Source organism: Scyliorhinus canicula, chromosome 10 (genome assembly GCF_902713615.1).
Source record: "Scyliorhinus canicula chromosome 10, sScyCan1.1, whole genome shotgun sequence".
Taxonomy (NCBI): domain Eukaryota; kingdom Metazoa; phylum Chordata; class Chondrichthyes; order Carcharhiniformes; family Scyliorhinidae; genus Scyliorhinus; species Scyliorhinus canicula.
In genome coordinates this window covers 184265616-184290117 of record NC_052155.1, presented here as the reverse complement: position 1 = coordinate 184290117, position 24502 = coordinate 184265616, and the positions used below count along the sequence as shown (strand labels likewise).

General features: G+C 45.7%; 1 protein-coding gene across 21 annotated transcripts in view; it reads left to right on the top strand.

The window, feature by feature from the left end:
* znf407 (zinc finger protein 407) overlaps window positions 1-24502 on the top strand; it is a 501275-nt gene that overhangs the window by 292889 nt on the left and 183884 nt on the right. For all 21 annotated transcript variants that reach the window (XM_038810284.1, XM_038810297.1, XM_038810303.1 and 18 more), the window contains one exon: window positions 16945-17111. In XM_038810284.1, coding sequence (XP_038666212.1) covers window positions 16945-17111 — 167 coding nt within the window. The remainder of the gene's footprint in view (window positions 1-16944; window positions 17112-24502) is intronic.

Sequence of the window (24502 nt, the reverse complement as noted above, 5' to 3'; positions counted from 1 at the left end):
GATAACAGTTTCATGGTCACACAATGTGCTTCTGACACCAAGTACTCATATTAATTCATTTTATAGCATCTTAGATGGCACTGATATTTGAAGGGGTTGCCTCGCAATTTATTGGTGGCCTGTATCAATATGGGATATCAATATCCAATTATGGTACACCACCCCATAGTTGCTTTGAGTAAATAAAACCCTGTCAGTTAAAATAAATGAAAGCAACAATGTGAATATTTCAGAAAGAAGTGTCACAGCAGGCCAAATGCAACATATTTCATCTTGATTGTTCCGGATTACAAATCTGAGGTTAAAATCATAGAGAAGGATTACAGGAGTTAATCATTTGAGTTTTTAAAAAAATTAATTGTAATAGAATGTCCTAAAATTGTTCCACTTAGCAGTTGCTGTTCCTTTTCTGACACTATAAGGAAATATATACAGCACAAAGGGCGTTTGTGCGCCTGTTTTTTAAAAAATGCCCCTTCAACATAAATTAGCTTGCGGCACAGAGGTTATTGCACTCATTTCATGCCACGTTGATTGCAGGTTCGAATCTAGATGCTGATTAACCAATTTGTGTCTCTAATGAGCTTTTGTCAGTTTTCAGCGAAGCTGATGTCTGATATGTCCAACCTTGTGGTGATATTCCAGACATTGGCAACTTTGATGCGAGCTCACTGACACCCAGATAAAGTGCAATATCTCAGTTGGATGGTTGGGGAACATTGGCCTCCATTTTCCCAGAATCGATTTAAATTGGTTTCAGGCTGGAGGCTCGGTTAATAGATTATCATTGGATGGATGGATGGGCCCAATTAATTATACTTGCGCTGCTTCCTCCCCCTCCCCCATAATTAAAATTATTCAAATCAAATTATTAATAGCGAGTTCCAATTCAAGCAAAAGAAATTGGGCGACAGGAACCGAGGCGAGCAAGTGTTGCAAGAGGACAGCAACATTGGTTGTTGCCAGGTGGACCATTGGCCCTCTTGACAACATCGCTCTCGAAGGTAATAGCTACTTTACAGTCATTAAAATGCTTTCTTTGTGAAACAAAGGGTGCAGTTTTTCTATCAGCATGTCCTTATTTCCACCCATCTGGCATCTAATCCAAAGTTTCATTCCCTACTTGTCACAGCATGGCCCACATTACAACGGAGCCTATGTTAAAAATACTTCTGGCCGTAAAGCACTCTGGACCATGGAAGACCCTGAGGAAATGCAGGAATTTGTTTCTTCGACATCATACCCCGTCTAGAGGGTGGTGGGTGTGTCTGGATTTCACTGCCTGAATTGGTGGTTGAAGCAGAAACGGTGAACTCATTTAAAAGCTTCCTGAATCTGTACCTGAAATGCTGTAACCTGCAAGAGCACAGATCAGGTGCTGGAAAGTGGGATTAAATGAGAAGGTAGTTTATTTTTTTCTCCCTTTTTTGGCTGGTGCAGACAAGACGGGCTGAATGGTCTCTTTCTATGGTTCTATCGATTGAATTTCTGCCACTTGAACTAAGGATTGGATTGATTCAATTTTTCGTGAATAATCTAGATAAAAGAGACTCCAGTGAGCTCTGATGTTACCATAAGGAGGAGCCTTTATTCTGATTCCACAACAACGTACCCTGGCCTTCAGGGAGTCGCGTCCTCGAGGATAGTTTAAGCTGAACGAGATTGTGAAGGAATAGGCCTGATGGAATATTGTGCAACATCTGCATCCCATGTACTCTGTCTTCGGGGAAGAGGTGGAGGAAACTGGTGAAGCAATCTTAACAATGAGAAAGGTTTAAATGGAGACCAGTTTTAGAATGGTCAGACCAAAAGAAGAGGTTTAATATATGATATTGCCATGGCCTCTGTAATAAAATCCCAATTTATTAGCTAGCTTCCTGCATTAGTCTGCTGATGTTTCCTTTAAGCTATACTAATTTACAGTCTTCAGCGCTACAGGGTCAATTTAGCCATCTCCGTTTAACAACTGCCAAAGATTGCTGCTTGAGGCTCAAGTACTGCATGGGCAGAATGATAACCAGGAATTGCTGGGTATTGTGTGGCAAGCTCATGAATATCGTGGGAAAATGGAGCTGAGGCCTGAGAGCAACCCTAATAGACAAACTATCACTGGCAGCGCTGTTTAAATCATGACCCAAATTACATAGTGTTTGCAACACAGAAACAGGCCATTTAGCCTAACAAATTGGTGTTTAAGCTCCACACGAGTCTCCTCCCACCCTTTTTCATCAGACCCCATCCACATATCCTTCATAGGGATCAAAAAGAGGATTTACGCATGAAAGCAGGGGGCATGGCTGAGGTATTAAATGAATATTTTGCATCTGTCTTTACCAAAGAAGAAGATGCTGCATGGGTCACGGTGAAGGAGGAGGTAGCTCTGATACCTGAAGGGGTTACAATTGATAAGAATTAGGCATTGGATAGACTGCCTGTACTTAAAGTTGATAAGGCACCAGGACTGGATAAGATGCATCCAAAGGTACTGAAAGAAGTGAGAGTAGAAATTGCGAAGGCCCTGGCCATAATTCTTCAGTCTTCCTTACACTTGAGAGGTGCCAGTGGACTGGAGAATTGCAAATGTTACATCCTTGTTCAAAAAAGGATGTCAAGATAAGGCTAGAAACAACAGGCTGTCAGTTTAACCTTGATGGTGGGAAGCTTCTAGAAGCGATAATTCAGGACAAAGGTAATAGTCACTTGGACAAATGCGGGTTAATTAAGGAAAACCAGAACAGGTTTGTTGTGGACAAATCATGTTTAACTAACTTGCTTGGGTTGTTTTGGTGAATTAACAGAGAGGGTTGATATGGGTAGTGCTACTGATGTGGTGTACATGGACTTCCAAAGATGCATTTGATAAAGTGTTGCACAAGTGAGTCAAGTGAAATCTCATGGAATAAAAGGGACAATAGCAACATGGACACAAGGTTGGCTGAGTGACAGGAAACAGAGGGTAGTAGTGGTCAATGTTTTTTGGACTGGAGGAAGATTTATAATGGAATTCTCGGGGGGTCTTCCTAATACACATTAATGACCTAGACCTGGGTGTACAGGGAGCAATTTTGAAGGAATGCAGAAAAGATTAATCAGAATGGTTCTGAGGATAAGGAGCTTCAGTTACATAGATCGATCGGGGAAATTGGTACTGTTTTCCTTGGAGAAGAGATTGAGAGGAGGTTGCTGGTTTGGCACAGTGGGCTAAGACGGCTGGCTCGTAATGCAGAACAAGACCAGCAGCGTGGGTTCAATTCCCGTTCCAGCATCCCCGAACAGGCGCCGGAATGTGACGACTAGGGGCTTTTCACAGTAACTTAATTAAAGCCTACTTGTGACAATAAGTGATTATTATTATTGATGGAGGTGTTCAAGATCATGAGGGGTCTGAACAGAGTAGACAGGGAGAAACTGTTCCTGAGGTGTTCTCATAGGAGGCGGGGGCATACCCCTGATGGGCCGTCGCCGTCGGCTGGAGGACTTGTGGGGAATGAACATGTGGTCAGTGGGAGGAATGGGTCAGTCTGTATGGCAATAACAACTTGCATTTGACAGTCCATCTGAGTTGAACCCGATGGATCCTCATCTCTGTGGTGTGGGCAACCTCCGTATTGGTGACCGCTCTGCCCTCGGCCACACCTGTCGCTTCCAGGGCCCATTCCTCAAAGGTCATGAGGATTCTTATGTCCGACACTTCTCCGGTCAGGGCCCTCTCTCGGTGATTGTAAGAGAGTTCCTCTTGTGGAGTCACAGAGAGGGTATTGTTAGCGAACATGTACAGTTGCCATTGGTGTGGGTGATGGGGTGTGAAGGGAGGGGGTGATGGGAGAGTTAGGGTGAAGGGAGGGGACGTGAAAGGTGGATTGGGGGCAGTTGGAAGGTTTGGGGTGGCTGGTCATGTTGGGGTGACAGAGGGTTTTTGGGGGGTGGTGGGGTCAGCTCACCTGTGGTGCCCGTTGTAGGCCGACCTTCTTGGGGCGCTGGACGCCAGTCCTCCTGGTTACGCTGCCTGAGCTGACAGCCGCTGCCACTTCATCCCAGGCGGCACTGACTGCCCTGTGGCTTACCCTCCAGGACCTTTGGGGGAACAGGACATCCCTCCTGGCCTCCACCGCATCTCGGAGATTCCAAAGGTCGGCATCTCCAAATCTTGAGGCCGGTCACCTCAGCACCATGTCTGCGAGCTGATTGGGGTTGGCTGTGCAAATTCTGTTTAAGTGCTGCTTGACCTTGTTATCCGGGGCCGGGCGAACGGGGTCCCAGCGAATCAATTGGCGCACCTTCATTTGCGGCGTGAAGCCCATGGGTCCTTGTTAAATGGACCAATTAACGTTGAATCATGTTGCCGGCGTCGCTGGGACGGGCGCCGGGCACCTCATGGCAACTCACGCTCACTACCACTCTTAGACATCTTTCCGGAGAATCGCGCCCATAGTGTAGTGGGTAACATATTAGGATGGAGCGAGATTGGCTGGCTAACGGGAAGCAGAGAACAGGGAGAAATGGGTCTTTTTCTGGTTGGCAGGATGTGACGAGTGCTGTGCCACACGGATCAGTGCTGGGCCCCTCAGAATGTTACAATTTATGTAAAGGGGCTTGATGGGGGTAAAGGTGAAGTCGCCCAGATGACCTTTGAGGGGGGAGAGCTGACTGGTGGTGATTTAACCTGAGGATCACCACATCTCAGGCAAGGGACAAGGTTGAGAAGGCGGGGCCTTCATGAATAACCTCAGCCGGTACGGGAATTGGACCCGCACTGCTGGCCTTATTCTGTGCCACAAACCAGCTGTCCAGCCCACTGAGCTACACCGACAAGGTATGGTTGTTAATTTATTGATGACACAAAGCTAGGAAATTAAATTGTAAAGAGGGCATAAGGAGGCTACAAAGCGATATAGATAGGTTAAGTGAGTGGGCAAAGATCTGGCAAATGGAGAGTAATGTGGGAATATGCGAAATTGGCCATTTTGGCAGGAAGAATGAAAAAGAAGCTCATTATCTAAATGGTGAGAGATTGCAAAGCTCTGAGCTACAGATGGATCTCTCTGGTGTCCTGGTCGATATTTATCCCTCAACCATCATCACTAAACAAAGGAACAGATTTTGTGGCGTTATCATTTTGCTGTTCGTGGGAGCTTGCTGTGCGCATGCTGGCTGCTGAGTTTCCTACATTGCAACAGTGGATTCACTTCAAAAAGTTCTTTATTGGCTGTGAGACACATTCGGATATTCTTTGGTGATTAATGACACTATGTAAATGCAAGTTTTTTTCCAGTCACAAAATTAACCCCCTGTCCCATGCAGACCCTCTACACAGTTACAGATAGAAGGTAAAGTTGGGCTACACCAACAACAGACAAACTGGATCACAGTGAGTCCAACAGCTAATTTTTCACCGCACCTGTTTTTAATTTCCATTGACTTGTAAAATATGGCCAAGCGTTTAAATTCCAAACCAAGTAAAAGCCACGGCGAGACCGGGAAACAAGTCTCCCAGCAGAATTTGAAGTATTGTTCTGTGAACTTCAGTGGTGGGAGATTGGCTGCCGATGCCTGTTTCGCACTGCTGCCTGGGACAACGTCACCCCCCGCAAGTGAGAGCATTAGTCGCAATTGCAGAGTATTAGACACATGGCAAGGCAGTGGTGTAATAGTATTGTTGCTGCACTGGCAATCAATAGGCATGCTCTGGGGACCTGGATTTGAATCCCACAATGGGAGATGGTGACATTTGAACTCAATAACAAAAAATCTGGAATTAAAAGTCTAAAGGGGACCATGTAACCATTGTCAGGGCGGCACAGTGGTTGGCACTGCTGCCTCTCAGCTCCAGGGTCCCGGGTTCAATTCCGGCCTCGGGTGACTGCCTGTGCGGAGTTTGCACTTTCTCCCCGTATCTGCGTGGGTTTCCTCCGGGTGCTCCGGTTTCCTCCCACAGTCCAAAGATGTGCAGGTTAGGTGGATTGGCCATGCTAAATTGCCTCTTAGTGGCAAAAAGGTTAGGTGGGTCGACTGGGTTACAGTGATATGGCAGAGGTGTGGGCTTAAGTAGGGTGCTCTTTCCAAGGACCGATGCGGACATGATGGGCCGAATGGCTTCCTGCTGCACTGTCGGGATTCTATGATTCTATGATTGTTGTAAAAACCCATTTAGACACTAATATCTGGCCAACATGTGACTCCCGACCCACAGCAATGTAGTTGGCTCTTAAATCCCCTCAGGGATGGGCAATAAATGCTGGCCCAGCCAGCGAAGCCCTCATCCCTCCCGTGAACGAATATTAAAAAATTGTGAGAGCTGTAGCTACAGTACTAGCTTCTCTGTGCGTCTACTGTTTTAATCCATAAAACCACAACTGTAAAATATATAAGTATATATAAAAAAAAGCACAGTCGTGTTTCATCTTGTATGTGGCAGTGTGTGCACCATATCAGTACATTACATTAAAGTTACATTAAATCGAGAATGTTGTGATTTACAACACATGTGCTATCTCAGTCCAGTCACATGTAGCCCACAATCACCTGATTTACAGCATACGTGTTGTATCTGCTTTCTTCCTTTTAACCTTTCCAGTGGTGTGAGAGTAAAATCGTATCACGATTTGCCAGCCTTTGCTGCATAACCTTTTAACCCTTAGCAGAATAACTTCTCATTTTTCATGAGAAGTGCGGCCCCGTGTTCAGTTTTGATCCTCCAGCGCTGTTTGGCGTTGACTTTAGCCACTGAGTTACAGTAGATATGTAGCTGCTCTCAGCAGAGATCTGCACTCACCAAACCTAGAAAAGAACTGATTGATGCTTTATGATGACATTCATTAGCCTTTTGAGTAGGTCATTGGCAAGTATGAGGTGCAAGTATGAATTATGGATTTTTCAATGTATAAAACAAGCCCTTAAAAAAAAATGGAGTTTATGAGGTTTACTTGAGTGCTGCTTGTTATTAATTGGATATTGTTGTTGGTGCCCGTGCATCACTTAAAGCTGCAAATGTTCAAATGCTCCCCAAGATCCTGCAGACGAAGACACAAGTTGGCCTCCACTTTCCCGAAAAAATAAGGAAGGCATTTGAGGTACAGCTGTTAGTGAAAATCACTCTGCAAGCCAAGACAAGGATGCCATTCTTCAGTAAAGGTGCAGTAACGGTCTAGTGAAGTACCCAGATAGAAAAGGCTTGGAAAAAGTGCCTGGCAGATCCTTGTTTCGTAAGCAGCAGGCAAACAGTGTTTTATCTGACAGACAGCGTGTAAATCTGTTCGCAGATGTCCAGATGTTTCGTTTCCAACAGTCACTATAATAATCTCTTTATTCTCTTCAGTTAGAGCGATAACATCACTTAGCAGAATGCAGACGGATGACGTTTTTGGACTGTGTAGTCAACGCAGAAGAAAATAAAAAATGGAAATGTTGGCCTCTGATCAGTGATATTTAAATGATTTTATTGTGGGGTTTTATCCCCCCGTTCATGATGGAGGTACTGTAACGTGTGCATCAATCGCAAAATTGGCAAAACATCTTCAACTGATTTTTACGGCTTTCAGCTTACCTTCTGTTGGACTACAGTCAGTTGGATTTTTATATTAAAGTGGCAAAGAGCCGGTCATGCACTGGGCTCGTGTTGTTTTGTGTCGGAATTCTCCAGATGTACTGCATTATCTCCTGCACAAAGGCTTTAAAAACCGCTGGCAACGTGACATTGTGAGGAATTGGGAAGTCAGAAATGTTGAGCTATGTTTTAGAGAGTGAATTACAGAACAGCGCAGAGAGCGACCATTCGGCCCATCGGGTCCTATTCTTTCCCCATATCTCTACGATTTCTGCTCCTACAAGTATTTATCCAATTTTTCCCTTTAGGAAGACACTGTTCTGCCACCTTATCAGGCAGTGCATTCCAAATCCTAGCCATTAGTTGTGGGAAAAGCTTTTCCCCATTTCACCTCTGGTTGTTTTGCCAATCGCCTTTAAATTGTGCCCTCTTTGGCGATCCTTCACCCATCGGAAATGTTCTCTTCATGATTTTCAACCACCTCGATTAAGTCTTTTCTTCGTCTTCCCTGTTCTAAGGTGAAAAACCCCAGCTTCCCTAGTCTATCCACCCAACTGTGATCCCTAATCTCTGGAAACATTCCAAGCTCATCCCTACCCTCGGCAAAGCCTTCATGCATGGTCTGTGTCGCCTTCCGTCTGTATCACTCAAGTTTGCAAACCTAGAGCAGTGGAATGAATATCTTGTTAACGTTGCTCTTTTAGCCTGTCTGTGCACATATCGATATAGCAGCCGACAGGGCTGACAAAAGGAGTATTAGGAACTGACTCCTACCCTAGAAGTAAAACTGGGTTCTATTGTAGCCATGAGATTTAAATTTATTTATTTTGAAAATATTTTGAGTACCAATTCATTTTTTCCAATTAAGCAGCAATCCACCTACCTGCACATCTTTGGGTTGTGGGGGCGGAACCCACGCAGACACGGGGAGAATGTGCAAACTCCACACGGACAGTGACCCAGAGCTGGGATCGAACCTGGGACCTTGGCGCCGTGAGGCAGCAGGGCTAACCCACTGTGCCACCGTGCTGCCCTGCCGTGAGATTTTGACATTTAACACTAGACAGGTGTGTTACAATAATATTTCACTCGGTGACTCCAAAGATGTGCAGATTAGGTGTTTTGGCCATGCTAAATTGCCCCCTTAGTGTCCAAAGATGTTTTGGTTAGGTTAAAAGGTTATCGGAATCGAGTGGGGGTGTGGGCTTGGGTGGAGTGCTCTTTCAGAGGGTCGGTGCAGACTTGATGGAACGAATGGCCTCCTTCTGCACTGTGGGGATTCTATGACTCCCTCGTTATCCTGGATTCCTACAGCACCAAAGGAGACTATTCGGCCTGTTACTCCTGTACTAACTCTTTGAAAGAGCGATGCAATTAGTCCCACTCCCCTACTATTTCCCCATAGCCCTTCATGTTTTTTTTCTTTTCAAATATTTATCCAATTCTTCTATTTTGAAAGTTATTACTGAATGTGCTTCCACCACCCTTTCAAGCAGCATATTTCATATCACAACAACATGCTAAGTTCATTTTTTAAAAACTCTTCATTTATTTCCTGCAATTTTCCTAATTACCGTAACTCTTTGTCCACTGTTTATGAGCCCTTCCAACAATGAAAACAGTTTCTCATTATTTTCCCCATCAAAGCCCTTCACAGTTTTGAACACCTCTGTTAAATCTTCCCATAATTATAACAATATATTAAGGAATACAAAGGGTTAACAATTTGATGTTAACACTTCTCACCACCTATATAGAGCACACCTTACAAGGGCGAGGATGAGCCGTCCCTTCGAGGGGGTTGAAGATGTGTGTGAATGTTGCGGGGGGGGGGGGGGGGGGGGGGGGGGGGTGGGGGCGCAAATCACATTCATATGTTTTGGTCCTGTCCAAAATTGGAGGATTACTGGAAGGAGGTTTTTAGGGTAATCTTTAAAGTGGTGCACGTGAAACTGGACCCGGGCCCTCGGGAGGCTATATTCGGGGTGTCGGACCAGCCGGGGTTGGAAACGGGTGCGGAGCGGATGTTGTAGCCTTCGCCTTGTTGATCGACCGAAGGCGGATCCTGTTGGGATGGAGATCAACCTCTCCACCTGTGCCTTGGTGTGGCGGAGGGACCTGCTGGAATCCTTGACTCTTGAGAAGGTTAAGTTTGAACTGAGGGGAGGGATGGAGGAGTTCTACAATTCATGGGCGTTATTCATTATAAACTTTCAAGAATTGGATAACATCGAATATTAAGGGGAGGGGATTGGGGGGAGAGGGACTGTATGTGTTAATGGTGACAATGGATGATTCCTGATTCCTTTTTGTTATTTGTTTATGTTAACATGCGGGCTGCTGTTTGGGGGTTTGGTGGGAGGATGGGATTGTTGTTATTGATATGGGGATTGACATTGCATTCGTTACTGCTTATTGTTTATTGTTCGTGGGTGCAAATTTGGGACAAAATATGAAAAAGGAGAATAAAAATATATTGAAAAAAAATACTTCTCACCACCAGATGGAGATAAGGAGCAGTCGTATAAATAACATGTGACTCCTGGGATTCTGGGAGAAGGTGTTTAGGCGTGATAGAGATTAGTTGCATAGTGTAGAGTTCTATAGTTAGAGATATCGTATAGTTTAATTTAATAACCTTTACCTTGGGACTTGTTCAAATCATATTTAAGTAGTGTAAATAAATCAGCTTTATTCATTTACTTATCTTGATGTTCTTTGTTCAACACTACGTACTCAAGACATCCTGATTTACAAAACCGAGAACATCACAGTAACCTTCTCTGCTCTAAGGAGAACAATCCCGGCTTCTCCTGATTTTCCACATAACAGAACAGCATCCAGCCCATATTAATGACTTCATATGTTAACAATTGTCAAGTATTTAATGTTTTCCATTGAATCTTTTACCTGTTACTGAAAGAGTTAAAGTCTCTGAAACTCTAATATTGGTACCGCCATCAATAATTTAGAGATATGACCATAGCAGTCTCTTTCTTCCTCCACTTGATGCCAGTCCTAATTCCACAAAATGATCTGAATCATCCAAAAATAGAATTATCAGTTTTGATCTTGTTGTGTCTGCTGCCGTCCAGGTCCAATTTTTGACCCAATAACTGTGCCCCTTGGGAGTGCCAACCTAGCATCGTGGACTCCGAGGGGGACCAAGGAGTGACTACTCTCCTGAAGGTGACTTCACCACCCCAAAAAGACCCTCCTTGGCACTATTGCCTTCTTTACCTTGGGGTGAACCACAAGCTGTTTCTTATATTGACCAAATGACCACACAGCCAATATGTTAGCTCAATAACACAAGACTTAGAACATAGAACATAGAACAGTACAGCACAGAACAGGCCCTTCGGCCCTCAATGTTGTGCCGAGCCATGATCACCCTACTCAAACCCACATATCCACCCTATACCCGTAACCCAACAACCCCCCCCCTTAACCTTACTTTTATTAGGACACTACGGGCAATTTAGCATGGCCAATCCACCTAACCCGCACATCTTTGGACTGTGGGAGGAAACCGGAGCACCCGGAGGAAACCCACGCACACAGGGGGAGGACGTGCAGACTCCACACAGACAGTGACCCAGCCGGGAATCGAACCTGGGACCCTGGAGCTGTGAAGCATTTATGCTAACCACCATGCTACCCTGCTGCCCCAAGTATCTCTATGCAATAACACACGCGGCTCCGTAATAAACTACACCTAACGACTAAGATGACCTTTACTTAAATTCGAGTGACCGGCACTGTGCGAGATAAGGCCTTTATCCGGGTCCACGTGGTCGGTTTGGAAGTTGTTGGGTTCGTCTCAGCTGGGCTCGTCCTTCAGGAATGGTCGCGGGTCCTTGAACTTGGTTGTTCTGCTACAGTTGGTCGCACAGAGGCCAGTCCCAAAAGGGGCAGAATTCTAGTGGGCAGGGCTTTTTATCCTTCGTCTCTTTCGCTCCCTTTTGGGCGGTCCTTACTCCAGGTCCAATGGATCGATAGGGTTCTCGATCACCCTCATCGATCTCATCCAATTAGGGGGTGGATACCTCGATAGCTGGGCGGGTCCTAGCTATCATTGTCCCTGGCACGTAGGCCTTTCCAAATTAGGGGGGGTTGGCACCGGCTAGTCTGCTACTGTTGTAACTCCTTGATTCAAACTCTATTGTCCTGGGGGAAATGGTGATCGACTCTTAATGGATACAAGTTTCAACCAAGTCTGGTTTCTTTGCGAAATACCAAGAGGCTGTGTACCTGTCTGTGTCCCAAATAGACCACAATTCCCATGGTCCTCTGCAGGTGGCCATTTGACATGGCTACAGCACCCTGGAAGCAAGTGTAGAGAGGGTACTCACCCCCTTGCTCCTTCTCGATCCCTTGGTGCCTGGTCCCCGCTTTTAGGTGGGGGTGGGGGGGGGGGGGGGGGGGGGGGGTGGGTGGAGAAACACTCTGGGCGGCCACAGCATTCCACTTCAATCTCTCTAATGAGACTGACATGCATGCTAATGAGAACACACAATGGGTTTGTCGGCCGGCTAGAATTTGGTTTTGGGTCTCACACCCGATTCAACGGACCAGCAGAAATCCCGGCAAGGGCTAACGGCCCCGGAACATCGCCACCCCCCAAGTCTTTGTTTTAGCTTGGGTTAATACAGTTTCTGAATATTAAACTAAAGCTGCAACAGAAATGGAATCAGAATGCTGTTGTTTTCTCTCTCGCTTACATCTCGTTTTACAAAGCACTTGCTGTCAGATTTACTTAAAAACCATTGAAATGTGTTCACTTCTTGAAATAAGAACAGAGACATTTCCTGATGTTCACTATGGCACTGTTTCCTTTGATACTGAAGGAAGCATTTCACCTCTTCAAAGAACTCTCAATCAATCCATCTGTGCTTGCAGCTCCTATCGCCCATCTCCTACCCTCCTTTTCCTTCAACTCCATAAATATGGTGCCACCTCCTATTTTCATGTCATGTCATATTTGAATCTCTCCAGTCAAGTTCCCATCCCTTGGAATGATAAGCTGTGAATACAGTTTAGAGGTGAAACCAAAGCAAGCTCTAACTACAGTCATAAATTACATGTGATTGATGACAGCAGTTGAGCACTTGCTGAAAATAAAACCCATGGAAGAAGAGCCAACAGCGTTCAATAAGCTCAACAACACCCGGGACAAAACAGTCTGGCTGATCGACAATCTAGCTACCAATTCGCTCCATCTGCTACCCATTGTGCAAGATGCACTGCAGAAACTTGGCAAGCCTCCTTCGACAGCACCTTGCAAACCAGCCTCCTCTACACCGAGAAGAACAATAGGGCATCAGACGCATGGGTGTAACAACCTGCAAGTTTCGTTTTGAACCACGCGCCATCCTGGCTAGGAACTATATCGCCGCTCCTTCACTGTCGCTGGGTCAGATTCCTGGAACTACCTTCCTAATAGTTCCGGGCGTACCTACACCACAGGGGCCTCAGTGTTTCAGGCAGGCAGCTCACCACCGCCACCTCAAGGGCAATTTAGGGATCAGCAAGAAATGCTGGTCTCACCAGTGACACTCCGATCCCATGAAAAAAGGGAGTGTTGTTTGAAGTTGGTCTAACCCCGGTGGCAGCCGAGACAAAAATATTGAAATTGTATACATGACCTATTATTGACCGCAGAGAGATCAGAAGTAGTCAGTTAACCTAAGCATCACCGGAGTGACCAGGAATCTGAAAGCCAATAGCTAAGGGCATTATTATACACGGAAGGTCATTTTTGTAACTTGAGGGAGCAATCGTTACCTTCCAGCTCAGAAATGGCAATCGATATTTGTTTTATTTTACCCTTAGAGTCAATTTGTTTCGAAATCTGAAAGATTTCACCCATTTTCCTCGGGCCACAGGCTGTCGTCTGTCACATCAGTGGCTGGTTGTTTTAGTGCCTGCTGACATGAATCATTGATAATGTGTCCATGCGCGTGTAGATATAATTGGTTTCTTAGTTGGAAGCGAGACGTTAGCTAAATGTACAGAATAAGTCCAGAACCGAATTGTTGAATATTTTGCTGGGGTTTTTTTTCCCCTCATTCATTAAAATGTAATTGTGTTACAATGGCAGATGCTGGGGAAACAGAACTTTACAATATGTGATCCGGAGACCATTTCTTTTCACGCGTTATTTTCGGAGACTTTGGATACCCGTGTAATCTTTTGCTGATGTAGGTTCTTTGCTGCAGCCACTTGTGTTTGTCACATGGGAATTTTCACGCTTTCCTTTCTGCCTCCTTATATGCCCCTGTGGGGAATTTCTGTATTTGGAGCACGCGGAATCAGGACTGTGTGGGATGATCTGCACGAACCAGAAGGTCCATTCCTCACCGTCATTATTCCAATGTGATCTTCCACATTCTATCTCTCATAAACATGAGGACACCCAAAGCTATGCTGTCCGTTTGCTAACCCGCATCAAGTCTTGTGCCCCCTCCCATCTCCCTGTACTCACTGACCTACACTGCCCCCCCACCCGGTCGAGCAACACCTTGGATTTAATAACTCCAATCCTTGTTGTCAAATCCCTCCATGAGTCTCCTCTCCCTATCTCTATAATCTCCTCCAGTCCCACAAGCCCTCCCACGATAATTATGCTCCTCGAATTATGGCCTCTTGAGCATTCCTGATGTTAGTCACCCCACCATTGGTGACCACACATCCAGTTACCTCGGACCCTCGTGCTGTCTATTTCCTCCCTCAACCTCCCTACTTCACTTCCTCCTTTAAGACACTCCTTAAAACCTACCTCTTTCATCAAATTTTTGGTGATCGGACCTAATATCTCCTTTTGTTGCTCAGTGTCGTGTTTTGTTCTATGACACTCCTGTGAATCATCTGGCAACATTCGATTAGGTTCAAGACACTATATAATGTAAGCTGCTGTTTGTATATCTCCCTTGTGATTATCGAAAGATTTTGCGAGCTGATCTTTGTCCCTCATGTTGAGTTCAATCCTGTGTAGTTAACATGAATTCTTTTGCATTTGCTCTCCTTTTTGTTGTAGGACTTGCTAAGTTGCTCCGTAATGTTGGGGTTGGCAGGATTTGGTACCAATGGCTGTGAAGGCAAAGAGTAAAAGTGCAAACGCTGGAAATACTCAACAGATCAGTTGAAGAGAAAAGATGGCTTAACATCGAACCTTGAGAATACTATACTATCTTATTCTTATGCTGATCAACCTGAAATTTCAGCTTTTCATAGAAATATATCATAGAATTTACAGTGCAGAAGGAGGCCATTCGGCTCTTGGAAAGAGCACCCTACCCAAGGTCAACACCCCCACCCTATCCCCATAACCCAGTAACCCCACCCAACACGAAGGGCAATTTAAAAAAAATAAATTTAGGGTACCCAATTATTTTTTCCAATTAAGGGGCAATTTAGAGTGGCCAATCTACCTATCCTGCACATCTTTGGGTTGTGGGGGTGAAACCCACGTAGACACGGGGAGAATGTGCAAACTCCACACGGACAGTGACCCAGGGCCGGGATTCGAACCCGGGTCCTCAGCGCCATAGGCAGCAATGCTAACCCACTGTGCCACCGTGCTGCCCACAAAGGGCAATTTTGGACACTAAGGGCAATTTAGCACGGCCAATCCACCTAACCCGCACATCTTTGGACTGTGGGAGGAAACTGAAGCACCCGGAGGAAACCCACGCAGACACGGGGAGGATGTGCAGACTCCGCACAGACAGTGACCCAAGCTGGGAATCGAACCTGGGACCCTGGAGCTGTGAAGCAATTGTGCTAACCACTATGCTACCGTGCTGCCCATATATAATATTTTCATATATAGTATTGATAGATGGGAGTTTATTTAAGCAGCTGATCTTTTACAAGATAGCTTAAGTGCCCATTTCTCTGCAGGTAGCTATGCAGAATTTTCACTTCATCTGTGCCAGTGCTGAACAGACAGAAGCACTGCATTCAGCAACACTACCGGGTACGGAATGCTATACACCTCACCTTTTCCAGATTTATTTGTATTTTATACAAATTAACATGTTTTCCATGTCTCAGAGGGACAGGGCAACCTATCTGGCAAGAGCACCAGGTTAATCAGTGTCTCTTACCGCGTGGTGTCCAGTCCGTTGAGTTTTGCCTCATCATCGTCCAAGCACATGGAAATGGGATACAATCCCGTAGGGATTGTAATTCCAGGCTTTGTACCTAAACCATGAAGGCGTGTGTCTCGGCATTGGTAGGGGTACAGAGATTATTGAACCAGGCAGGAAGGGTATTTGGTTTCTTGACAAAATCTGCTCTTGAAGAATTTTGACAAAATGATAATAATCTTTATTATGTCACAAGTAGGCTTACATTAACAATGCAATGAAGTTACTGTGAAAATCCCTTAGTCGCCTGTTCGGGTACACAGAGGGTGAATTCAGAATGTCCAATTCACCTAACAAGCGCGTCTTTCGGGACTTGTGGGAGGAAACCGGAGCACCCGGAGGAAACCCGCGCAGACACGGGGAGAACGTGCAGACTGCGCACAGACAGTTACCCAAGCCGGGAACGAGGCCGGGTCCCTGCCGCTGTGAAGCAACAGTGCCAACCACTGTGCTACCAAGCCGCCCACATGAAGACTGTCATGAACAAAGAAGATCACCCCGTTGTCTCAGTATCACTGGTTGTATTCACGGAAAAGGCCAGAAGCCCTTGGATGTAGGACAAATTGGATCCGGTTCTCGTTTGTGCCCTTGTCTATAAGAGTTTTTAACAGCAGTTTGACGTATGGATAAGGATATGTATTCATGATGGGACTCTCTAACTCATTATTTTAATTCATTGGTTAGGTTTTAATACATATTTTAATTAAGGATGGGATTCAGTAATAGGGCAATTTTCTTTCTTTTTATTGGCATTATTCATTTAAATATAATTTTTAAGCAAAGGAACAATTGTACCCACAATGAACTTCCATACGGACAATAAATTGAATTGAATTTTGGCTACGTTTCGCACTGGCATGATTGGTTGAGTAACCTTGTGTGGATGGCTTTTCATTTAGCCTTTGCTCTGACAGCATGTGCCCTGGATAAGTGAGGGGCCTGTACAGGTGAAATCTATTCTCACATTTGCCTTGGGGTAACTGGACTGTAACAGAATTTTTCAAACCCTTTGGGTCCAACCGCAGAGCAGAGAATAAATGGATGAAATGCCGGGTCTCGACAGAAAAATCAATGCCTGGTTATATAGACGTGACAGGCCCAGCCTGCAACCCTGTCTGCACAAAGTCTCTACAGTTGCTGCACTTCATTTTTTAGAACGCTGTGGCAGTATTATGTGTGTGCAATGTTTTTTTTTCTCCCCTCGCTCCTTATGTTTTATATCCCTCCTTTCTTTTTCTTTTGCAACAGGAAATTTGTGTGCGAAATTTGTGACCGGACTTTCACAGAGAAGTGGGCCCTGACGAATCACAAGAAACTGCACATGGGCCAGAAGCCATTCAAGTGCACTTGGTTGACGTGTCACTATTCATTCCTCACAGCATCTGCCATGAGAGATCACTTCAGGACTCACACAGGTTTGCTCCTTTAACAGGCTGTGGGGAAAAAAAACAGTTGTTCAATCTGTAAGCATTGCCCGTTTCGCAAAGGGGAATTCGAGTGGGCTTTGAATTCATTCGCGCTCGTTCATGCCACCGTTTTGTTCGCTCCGCTGACAACAACTTGCCTTTAATTTAGTGAAAACAGCCCAAAGTTCTTCACAGGAGAATTCTCGGGCATAATTTACCAGCCAGCCACACAAGGAGTAATCAGGCAAATGGCTGAAGGTTTAGCCAAAGAGGTAGGTTTTAAGGACTGTCGTAAAGAAGCAGAGAGAGAGAGACAGAGAGGTTTTGAGGAATAAATTCCAAATCTTCAGGCCTGGGCAGTTGAAGGCACGGCTGCCAACAGCGGAGCAATAGAAATCAGGGACATGCAAATGGTCAGAATTGAGAAAGTGCAGGAATCCCAGAGGGTTGTAGGGCCGGAGAAGGGCCACAGAGATAGAGGGTGAGTGGAGGGATTTGAACACCAGGATGAGAAGAACCGAGTGCCAGTTTAGGTCAGTGAGCACAGGAATGATGGGCGAATGGGACTTGGTGTAAGTCGGGATGCGGCAGGATACATTTGAACGTGCTCAAGTTTACAAAGGGGAACATCTTTGCAGCTAATTCCAAGAATGCTATTCGCAACAACTTTCTGCAGCATTGCAGTGACATTGCAGAATCTGTCTTCTTTACATCGACAGAGCAGATTCCACAGCATGGGATCACTCCAAAAGCAGCTCTCTTCTTAAATATTGACGTGCAGAGTTGTTTTTAGTTTTTTGCTGTTTGCGAAATTGTTTCTGTCCCTCTCAGTGGCTGAAGATAAGACATAAGAAGCTCGCAGGAAAAAACACATTCCTTGTCTGTAAAGGAGACTGCTTCACTCAGCTCCATCTGAGGTAGAAACAAGGGGAGACCTCCAGTGCCCTGGATTGTTACTAAGAGTGATCCTTCTTCCAGAAGTCCCATTCTCCTGTCCCGCTCCCATCCACATCCCCCACCCAGGGAATGAGCCTCACCGAGAGGCCCACCCGCCCTCATCCTTGGCCTGGTCTTCTTGCCAATTCTGGACCTCTGGTGGGTGAATTTCCGGCAGCTATCAATGTTCCCTCAGTGATGCTGGTGGCAATAAAGAGTTGCCTGCCTCTGATTGGCAGGCTGCTCTCAGAGAGTTGGACTTTCACCCTTAGGGACTTTGGTCCCAAGGAAGGCTTGCTACCAGCCACCTAAATGCCTGACGGATACTGGCCGTGCGTTCTCTAAAGGAGGCAAAATGGGGCCCTCGCCCCATTGCAGTGAGATCACCATTGGTTAGATTAAATTCCACCCTTACTGTGTTGCGATCATGTCGGCTTTGAGTACATCTGTGTCAATTCTGCTTGAGATTTGTTGGCAAATTATGCAGAATCTTTAAAGCGCATACATTGTTACATTTATGCATTTCCTCTCCCATTAGATTTGAAAATACAATGTTATTTTCAATATATGAACTTAACTTTGTATAATTAAACTTTGAGATTGTACTGAACCACTGAGGATTAATTTGCACCCTCAATAGACACTAGCGCATCACAACCATTAAAAATTGTTTTTTTATTGGTCCTGTAAAAAATGTGTACATGAGTGTATAGATAAGCAAAACTCAACACAATGGTACACTTGGGAGATACCAAATTGATAGCATGCATTACAAGCAAGCAGCTCCACCAATTCACCCATGTAAATTTAATATATTGATGTCCAGGTTACAAACTTTAGTCTTAGTCTAACTGTGCAATTAATGTTCTTCATATTCATGGCACTTCCAGAAGTTTCGGAGTAACCTAAAGAAGGCTGGAGGGTCAAAATACCAACCTCTCTTCTCCATTAATACAGCAATATATCTGTTAAAGGTTGCAGGATCATTTTTTTAAATTGCTGCTGAAATGGCTAAACTCATTCATTAGTTATTTTAATACTGCTGTGCAGCTTTTATGGAGCATTCTTGTAATCACCCCGAATCCCACCCCGGGAGCAATAGTTTTGGCACTTAATTTACGCACGTTATGTGTTTCACCATTCGTTTTTCCTGGAGTAAAGAACAATTGCAGTCTTTCCCAAACTTTTTCCCGGTGCGGCCCCATTTTAATGCCTCAGAATTTGTTTGACCCCCATGGGAGAATTTGGGGCTAAGTGAGTGGTTGAGCGGTGTGTGTGGCCTTCCGAGTTGTTGAGCAGGGCGGAGGGATGGTGATGGACCAGTGTAAAACAAAACAGTAAGTTTAACTATTAACGCTCACGCATTAAACTTTCAGCATACGAAAATCTGTTTTTCAAAAAATAACAGAACTCTTTCGTGAAAATGGGGGAGGGGGGTGTGATTCAACTAATTGGGAACAAAGTTCCATAGCGTGCGCGTTTAGTGCCCAGAAACACAAGACTATAAAACCTGACTTGAGATTGATAAGGGGTCTCAACAGGTACCGCGCAGCCGAGGTCACACATAGCCCCATTGTGTACACTGAGGAGCTCCCCAGTGTACAAAATGGGGCTATGTACGGTCTCGGTAATGCGTTCCCCGCTGAGGCCCCTTATACAATGCGAGTCACGCTGCAGAGCCATGTGTTTCTGGGCACTGCGCGCACCGGCAAACACGCAGCTAAACGCGCTTGCTATGGGACTTTGTTCCCATTTAGTTGAATCGTGCCCTCCCTCTCCACTGTACTGCAGTGTTAGTCTGGGTTATGTGATATCCAGATGAATCCTCTAATGAATCCTCGGGAAACTGGAAGGAATGCGTTGGTTCGAGTAGAATTGTAACCAAGTGAGGGACATCCCACTGAGTCAGACTGTAGAATGGAGATGTTGGAAAAGGACTACATGACCATATAAAGAGACTATACACGTATAATCCATCAAAGTCACAGCTTTACTCCAAAAACAAAATCAAAACAGTTAGAAAATGCAATGAATTAGGCCAGTGTTCTTCAAACTTTTTTTTCCAGGGACCCATTTTTTCCAACTGGCTGACCTTTGGGACCCAATGCGGCCGACTTTCGCGATCCACGCCGGCTGACATTTGTGACCCATGCCGCCGACCTGAGCGACCCACCATTTTCTCTTACCTTGTTTGCTGCTGATAAAAATGGAGGAAATAGTTTTGGGTCCCTTTGGCGCTCGTACACGCTCCTCCAATGGAACCTGTTGGATGAAGGTGAAGCCTTCTGGTGTCGGAAACTATGGAGTCTCCATCTGTCCAAAGTTTGGCAGTTTTTCCCTGTAAAATTTTATCAAATAAACCCCCCCCCCCCCCCCGAACTTGTAAAAAATAAATAAATAAAATGAATAAAATAGATGAAAAAAATTAAAACGAATAAAATAAATGAATAAAACCCCTCAGAACTTGTAAAAAAAATAAAATGAAGAAAATAAATGAAAAAAAAATTAAATGAATAAAACAAATAAAAAAACCCCGAAATTGTAAAACAAAAGCTGCGACCGTTTAAAAAAAATAGTGGCCACACCGCACATGCACGCCCGATCATCGGCACGCATGTGAATAGTTCTGCACATGTGTGCCGATGATCATGCACGCATGCGCAAAGCGGCCACGTTTTTTTTACATGTTACCGGCCATTTTAATGGCTGCTGCGCGGAGATTTGCGCGATTGGGAGCACCGTGAAGGATGGCTCTGTGACCCTCCCGACACCCGCCCGCGACCCACCCACGGGTCGCGCCCCCGATTTTGAAGAACACTGAATTAGGCTAACATTGAACTAAGAGATAACAATGATTTATAACATTCAGTTAATCAGAGCAGTGTTCTTCAGACGTTTTTTCCAGGGACCCATTTTTACCAATCGGCCAACCTTCGGGACCCAACCGGCCGACCTTCGCGACCCAACCGGCCGACCTTCGCGACCCAACCGGCCGACCTTCGCGACCCACACGGCTGACCTGAGCGACCCACGCCGGCTGACCTGAGCGACCCACCATTTTGTCTTACCTTGTTTACTGCTGATAAAAATGGAGGAAATAGTTTGGATTCCTTTGGCCCTCGTACACGCTCCTCCAATGGAACCTGTCAGATGAAGGTGAAGCCTTCTGGTGTCGGAAAGCATGGAGTGTCCATCTGTCCAAAGTTCTGCATTTCTTCCGTAAAATTTAATTAAATAAACCCCCCCCCCCCCAAACTTGTAAAAGAAATGAATAAATTAAATGAAAAAAATAAAAATTAAATTAATAAAATAAATGAATAAACCCCCCCAAAACTTAAAAAACATAAAATTAAAAAAATTAAAAATAAATGAATAAAATAAATGAATAAAGAACGGTTACAGAGGAACAGTACACAGATGAGCATTGTGAAAAAGGTAATGCAAGAATGAGTATGACTAATCATGATTTGCATTCCTTTTATTCTAATATAGATGGGGACAGGAACATTACACACACAAACTACTTACTTCATTGCACCTTTTAAAATTATTCCAGGTAATCAAGGAACAATGAAGTGAAATGATAAATTGTGCATGCACAAGTGAGCGATTACACTGAGACCATTTAAAAAATAGTCGCCGCACTGCGCATGCAGCCCGATCATCGGCGCACATGCGCATAGTTTTGCGCATGCACGCCGATGATCGTATGCGCAATGCCGCCAAATTTTTATTACATGTTCGCGGCCATTTTAAAGGCCGCTTGCAGTGGGCTGCTGCGCGGGGATTTGCACAATCGGGAGCGCCGTGGACAACGGCTCCGCGACCCTCCTGACACCCGCCCACGACCCACCTGCGGGTCGCGCCCCCAACTTTGAAGAACACTGAATCAGAGCACTTGCCAACCTCTTCAAATAAAATTAAGTCCTGAGAGCTCAGGGCAAAGTCCATCGTTCTTAACATGTTATCTTAAACCACATCTCTCGAGGTGGGGACATTGCCTGACATACTTGAGCCAAACAATTCGGGTTTTTTGTTGTCTGAACAGTCTTTATAATCCAGCAAGGGCTCAGAACTCGGAGACAGACCCTACTTAATCCACAGGATTTCTCTGAAGAAGAAAAGCAGATACTTTAAATAACATAGTGAGACAAAGATGATCAGTTAATAGGATAAACCATGTCACTTTACTTCATTGCCATTTGCATCTTTAGCTACCTTTGAATCTGACATTTCGCAATCATATCGCTGTGTGTAAAGAAAAAAAACTTGTGAATCTCTGTTCACCGGTGAAACCAATTTACAGAGTCCCATTCTGTTAACACCTGGGAAACACGGGAACTGGTATTTTCTTCCGATTAGCTGCAGTTTTCCAAGTGCAAAGGCCAGCAACCTTTGAGGTAAACACAACAGCCTTCACATTAAACCCTTGTTTGGAAGGATACGACTCTGTTATCATAAAAGAGAAATAAATCAGTGCAGATTTTGCAATCTGGGGCAGCCTCATTGATAAAGCCATCAGTTTTAATTTTGCCCTACAATGTATTGAGAACAAGCTTGCTTAATTTAAGTGCATGACTCGATTTGCAAATGAAAGAATAATTTGTAGGAAATGTAAAAGAGATCTTTGTCCTTTTTTTTAAAAAAAATGTGCCATGTGTATACAAAATTATTTTGCTAGTATCAAATACATTAGTAAAGTGATTCTGCTTAAAATAGAGAAATGAATGTTGCAAACGGTAGGTTGTTAATATCTCAGAATCTGAATGCTGGTGTAGCATAAAGCAACGGATACGCTGCACATATTCGACTGAGATAAATCTAGTATGTATCAATCACACAACATCACCAACGCATATTTATATTGCGCCTTTAACAGAGTAAAACAGTCTCTAAATACTTCACAGGAACTTTTAACAGACAAGGGGCTGGATTCTCCAAAAATGGGGCTATATCCCCACGCCGGCGTAAAAACACTGGCGTTTCACTCCCCAGTTTCCTGCAAAAAAATAAAGAGCAATTCACTTACTTGCAGGGGGCTAGCTGGAACCCGTCGTGAAGCTTGCAGCTTTGGCTGAGGATACGGCTCCCGCTCTTCCGGTTCTGAGTCCACGCATGCGCACGGCGGCGGCCTCCAGCTGCCGCGTCGAGCGCCATGGCGGACTCGGACCGCGGACCCCGATCGGCCCCACACCCCTTCATTGAACCGGCCCGATCACTGCCCCGGCCGCCCATAAGCCCCCTTCCCCCCCGATGCTGGATCCCCCTGCCCCCCACCAGGGCGGCTGCCATACGTGGTTAGAACCACGCCGTCGGGAAATCAGCCGGTCAGGAGCGGAGTATCGCTGGGAGGGCCGCTGTCAATGGCCCCAGCCGCGCGCCGTGATTCACAGACGAGCGATTGAGTTTGTTGAGTTTTATTGGGGTGGAGGGGTTGGTTGTTTTGTGTTGCTTTGTTGGGTATGCTTAAAATGTTAAAAATCAAATAAAAATATTTCCCAAAAAAAGTGATAGGTTTACGTGTAATGTTAAAAGAGAGAGATACTGGGTGCGGTTTAACCACCGCGTTGCGCTCGGCACAGATCTGGACACGACGGCTAAATAGCGGGAAAGGCCAAAATTGAGATTCGGGCCAGTTGTGAATCAGTTTACAATCTCACCAGCCCTCTCTCCCTGCCGCGTTCCAGATTGCGCCCAAATATGGCGTGCATATCATTGACCCCAATTAGCGCCAATTTCCATATCGTTAGTGAGATTGAAGTCTAATGTAAGGGCTTCCCGGGATTGAAGTGGCTCCCCAGAGAGACATCACTCGGGCTTCGTTTTGTACTTTTTTTTTTAAACGTGAAGCTGGCACAATGGCAGCTGAGGGAAGCTGAGGAGGTGAGGGGCCATTTCCATTTTCCAGCCTGGTCTTCTTCCTACATTGAACACTGATCCTCCTGGTCATTCTGCCCGCATTGACAGCTGCTGCCTGCCTCCCAGGTGATATTGGTGACCCTGGGCGGGATTCTCCGACTCCCCGCCGGGTCGGAGAATCGCCGGGGGGCGGTGTGCATCCCACCTCAGCTGAATTCTCCGGCACCGGAGATTCGGCGAGGGCGGGAATTGCGCCCCGGTCGGCGGCCGCTCACAGCGGCCCACCGGCGACTCTCCGGCCGACGATGGGCCGAAGTCCTGCTGGTTCTTTGCCAGTCCCGCCGGCGTAGATCAGACTAGGTCCCTTACCGGAGGGACCTGGCGGCGTGGGCGGGCTCCAGGGTCCTGGGGGGGGGGGGGGGGGGGCGCGGGGTGATCTAGCCCCGGGGGGTGCCCCCATGATGGCCTGGCCTGCGTTTGGGGCCCACCAAATCGCGGGCGGGCCTGTGCCGTGGGGGCACTCTTTTCCTACATGTCAGCCGTGTCAGCCTCCGCGATGGCTGCGCGGAGGTGAACCCCCCTCTGCGCATGCGCGGGGAAGACGT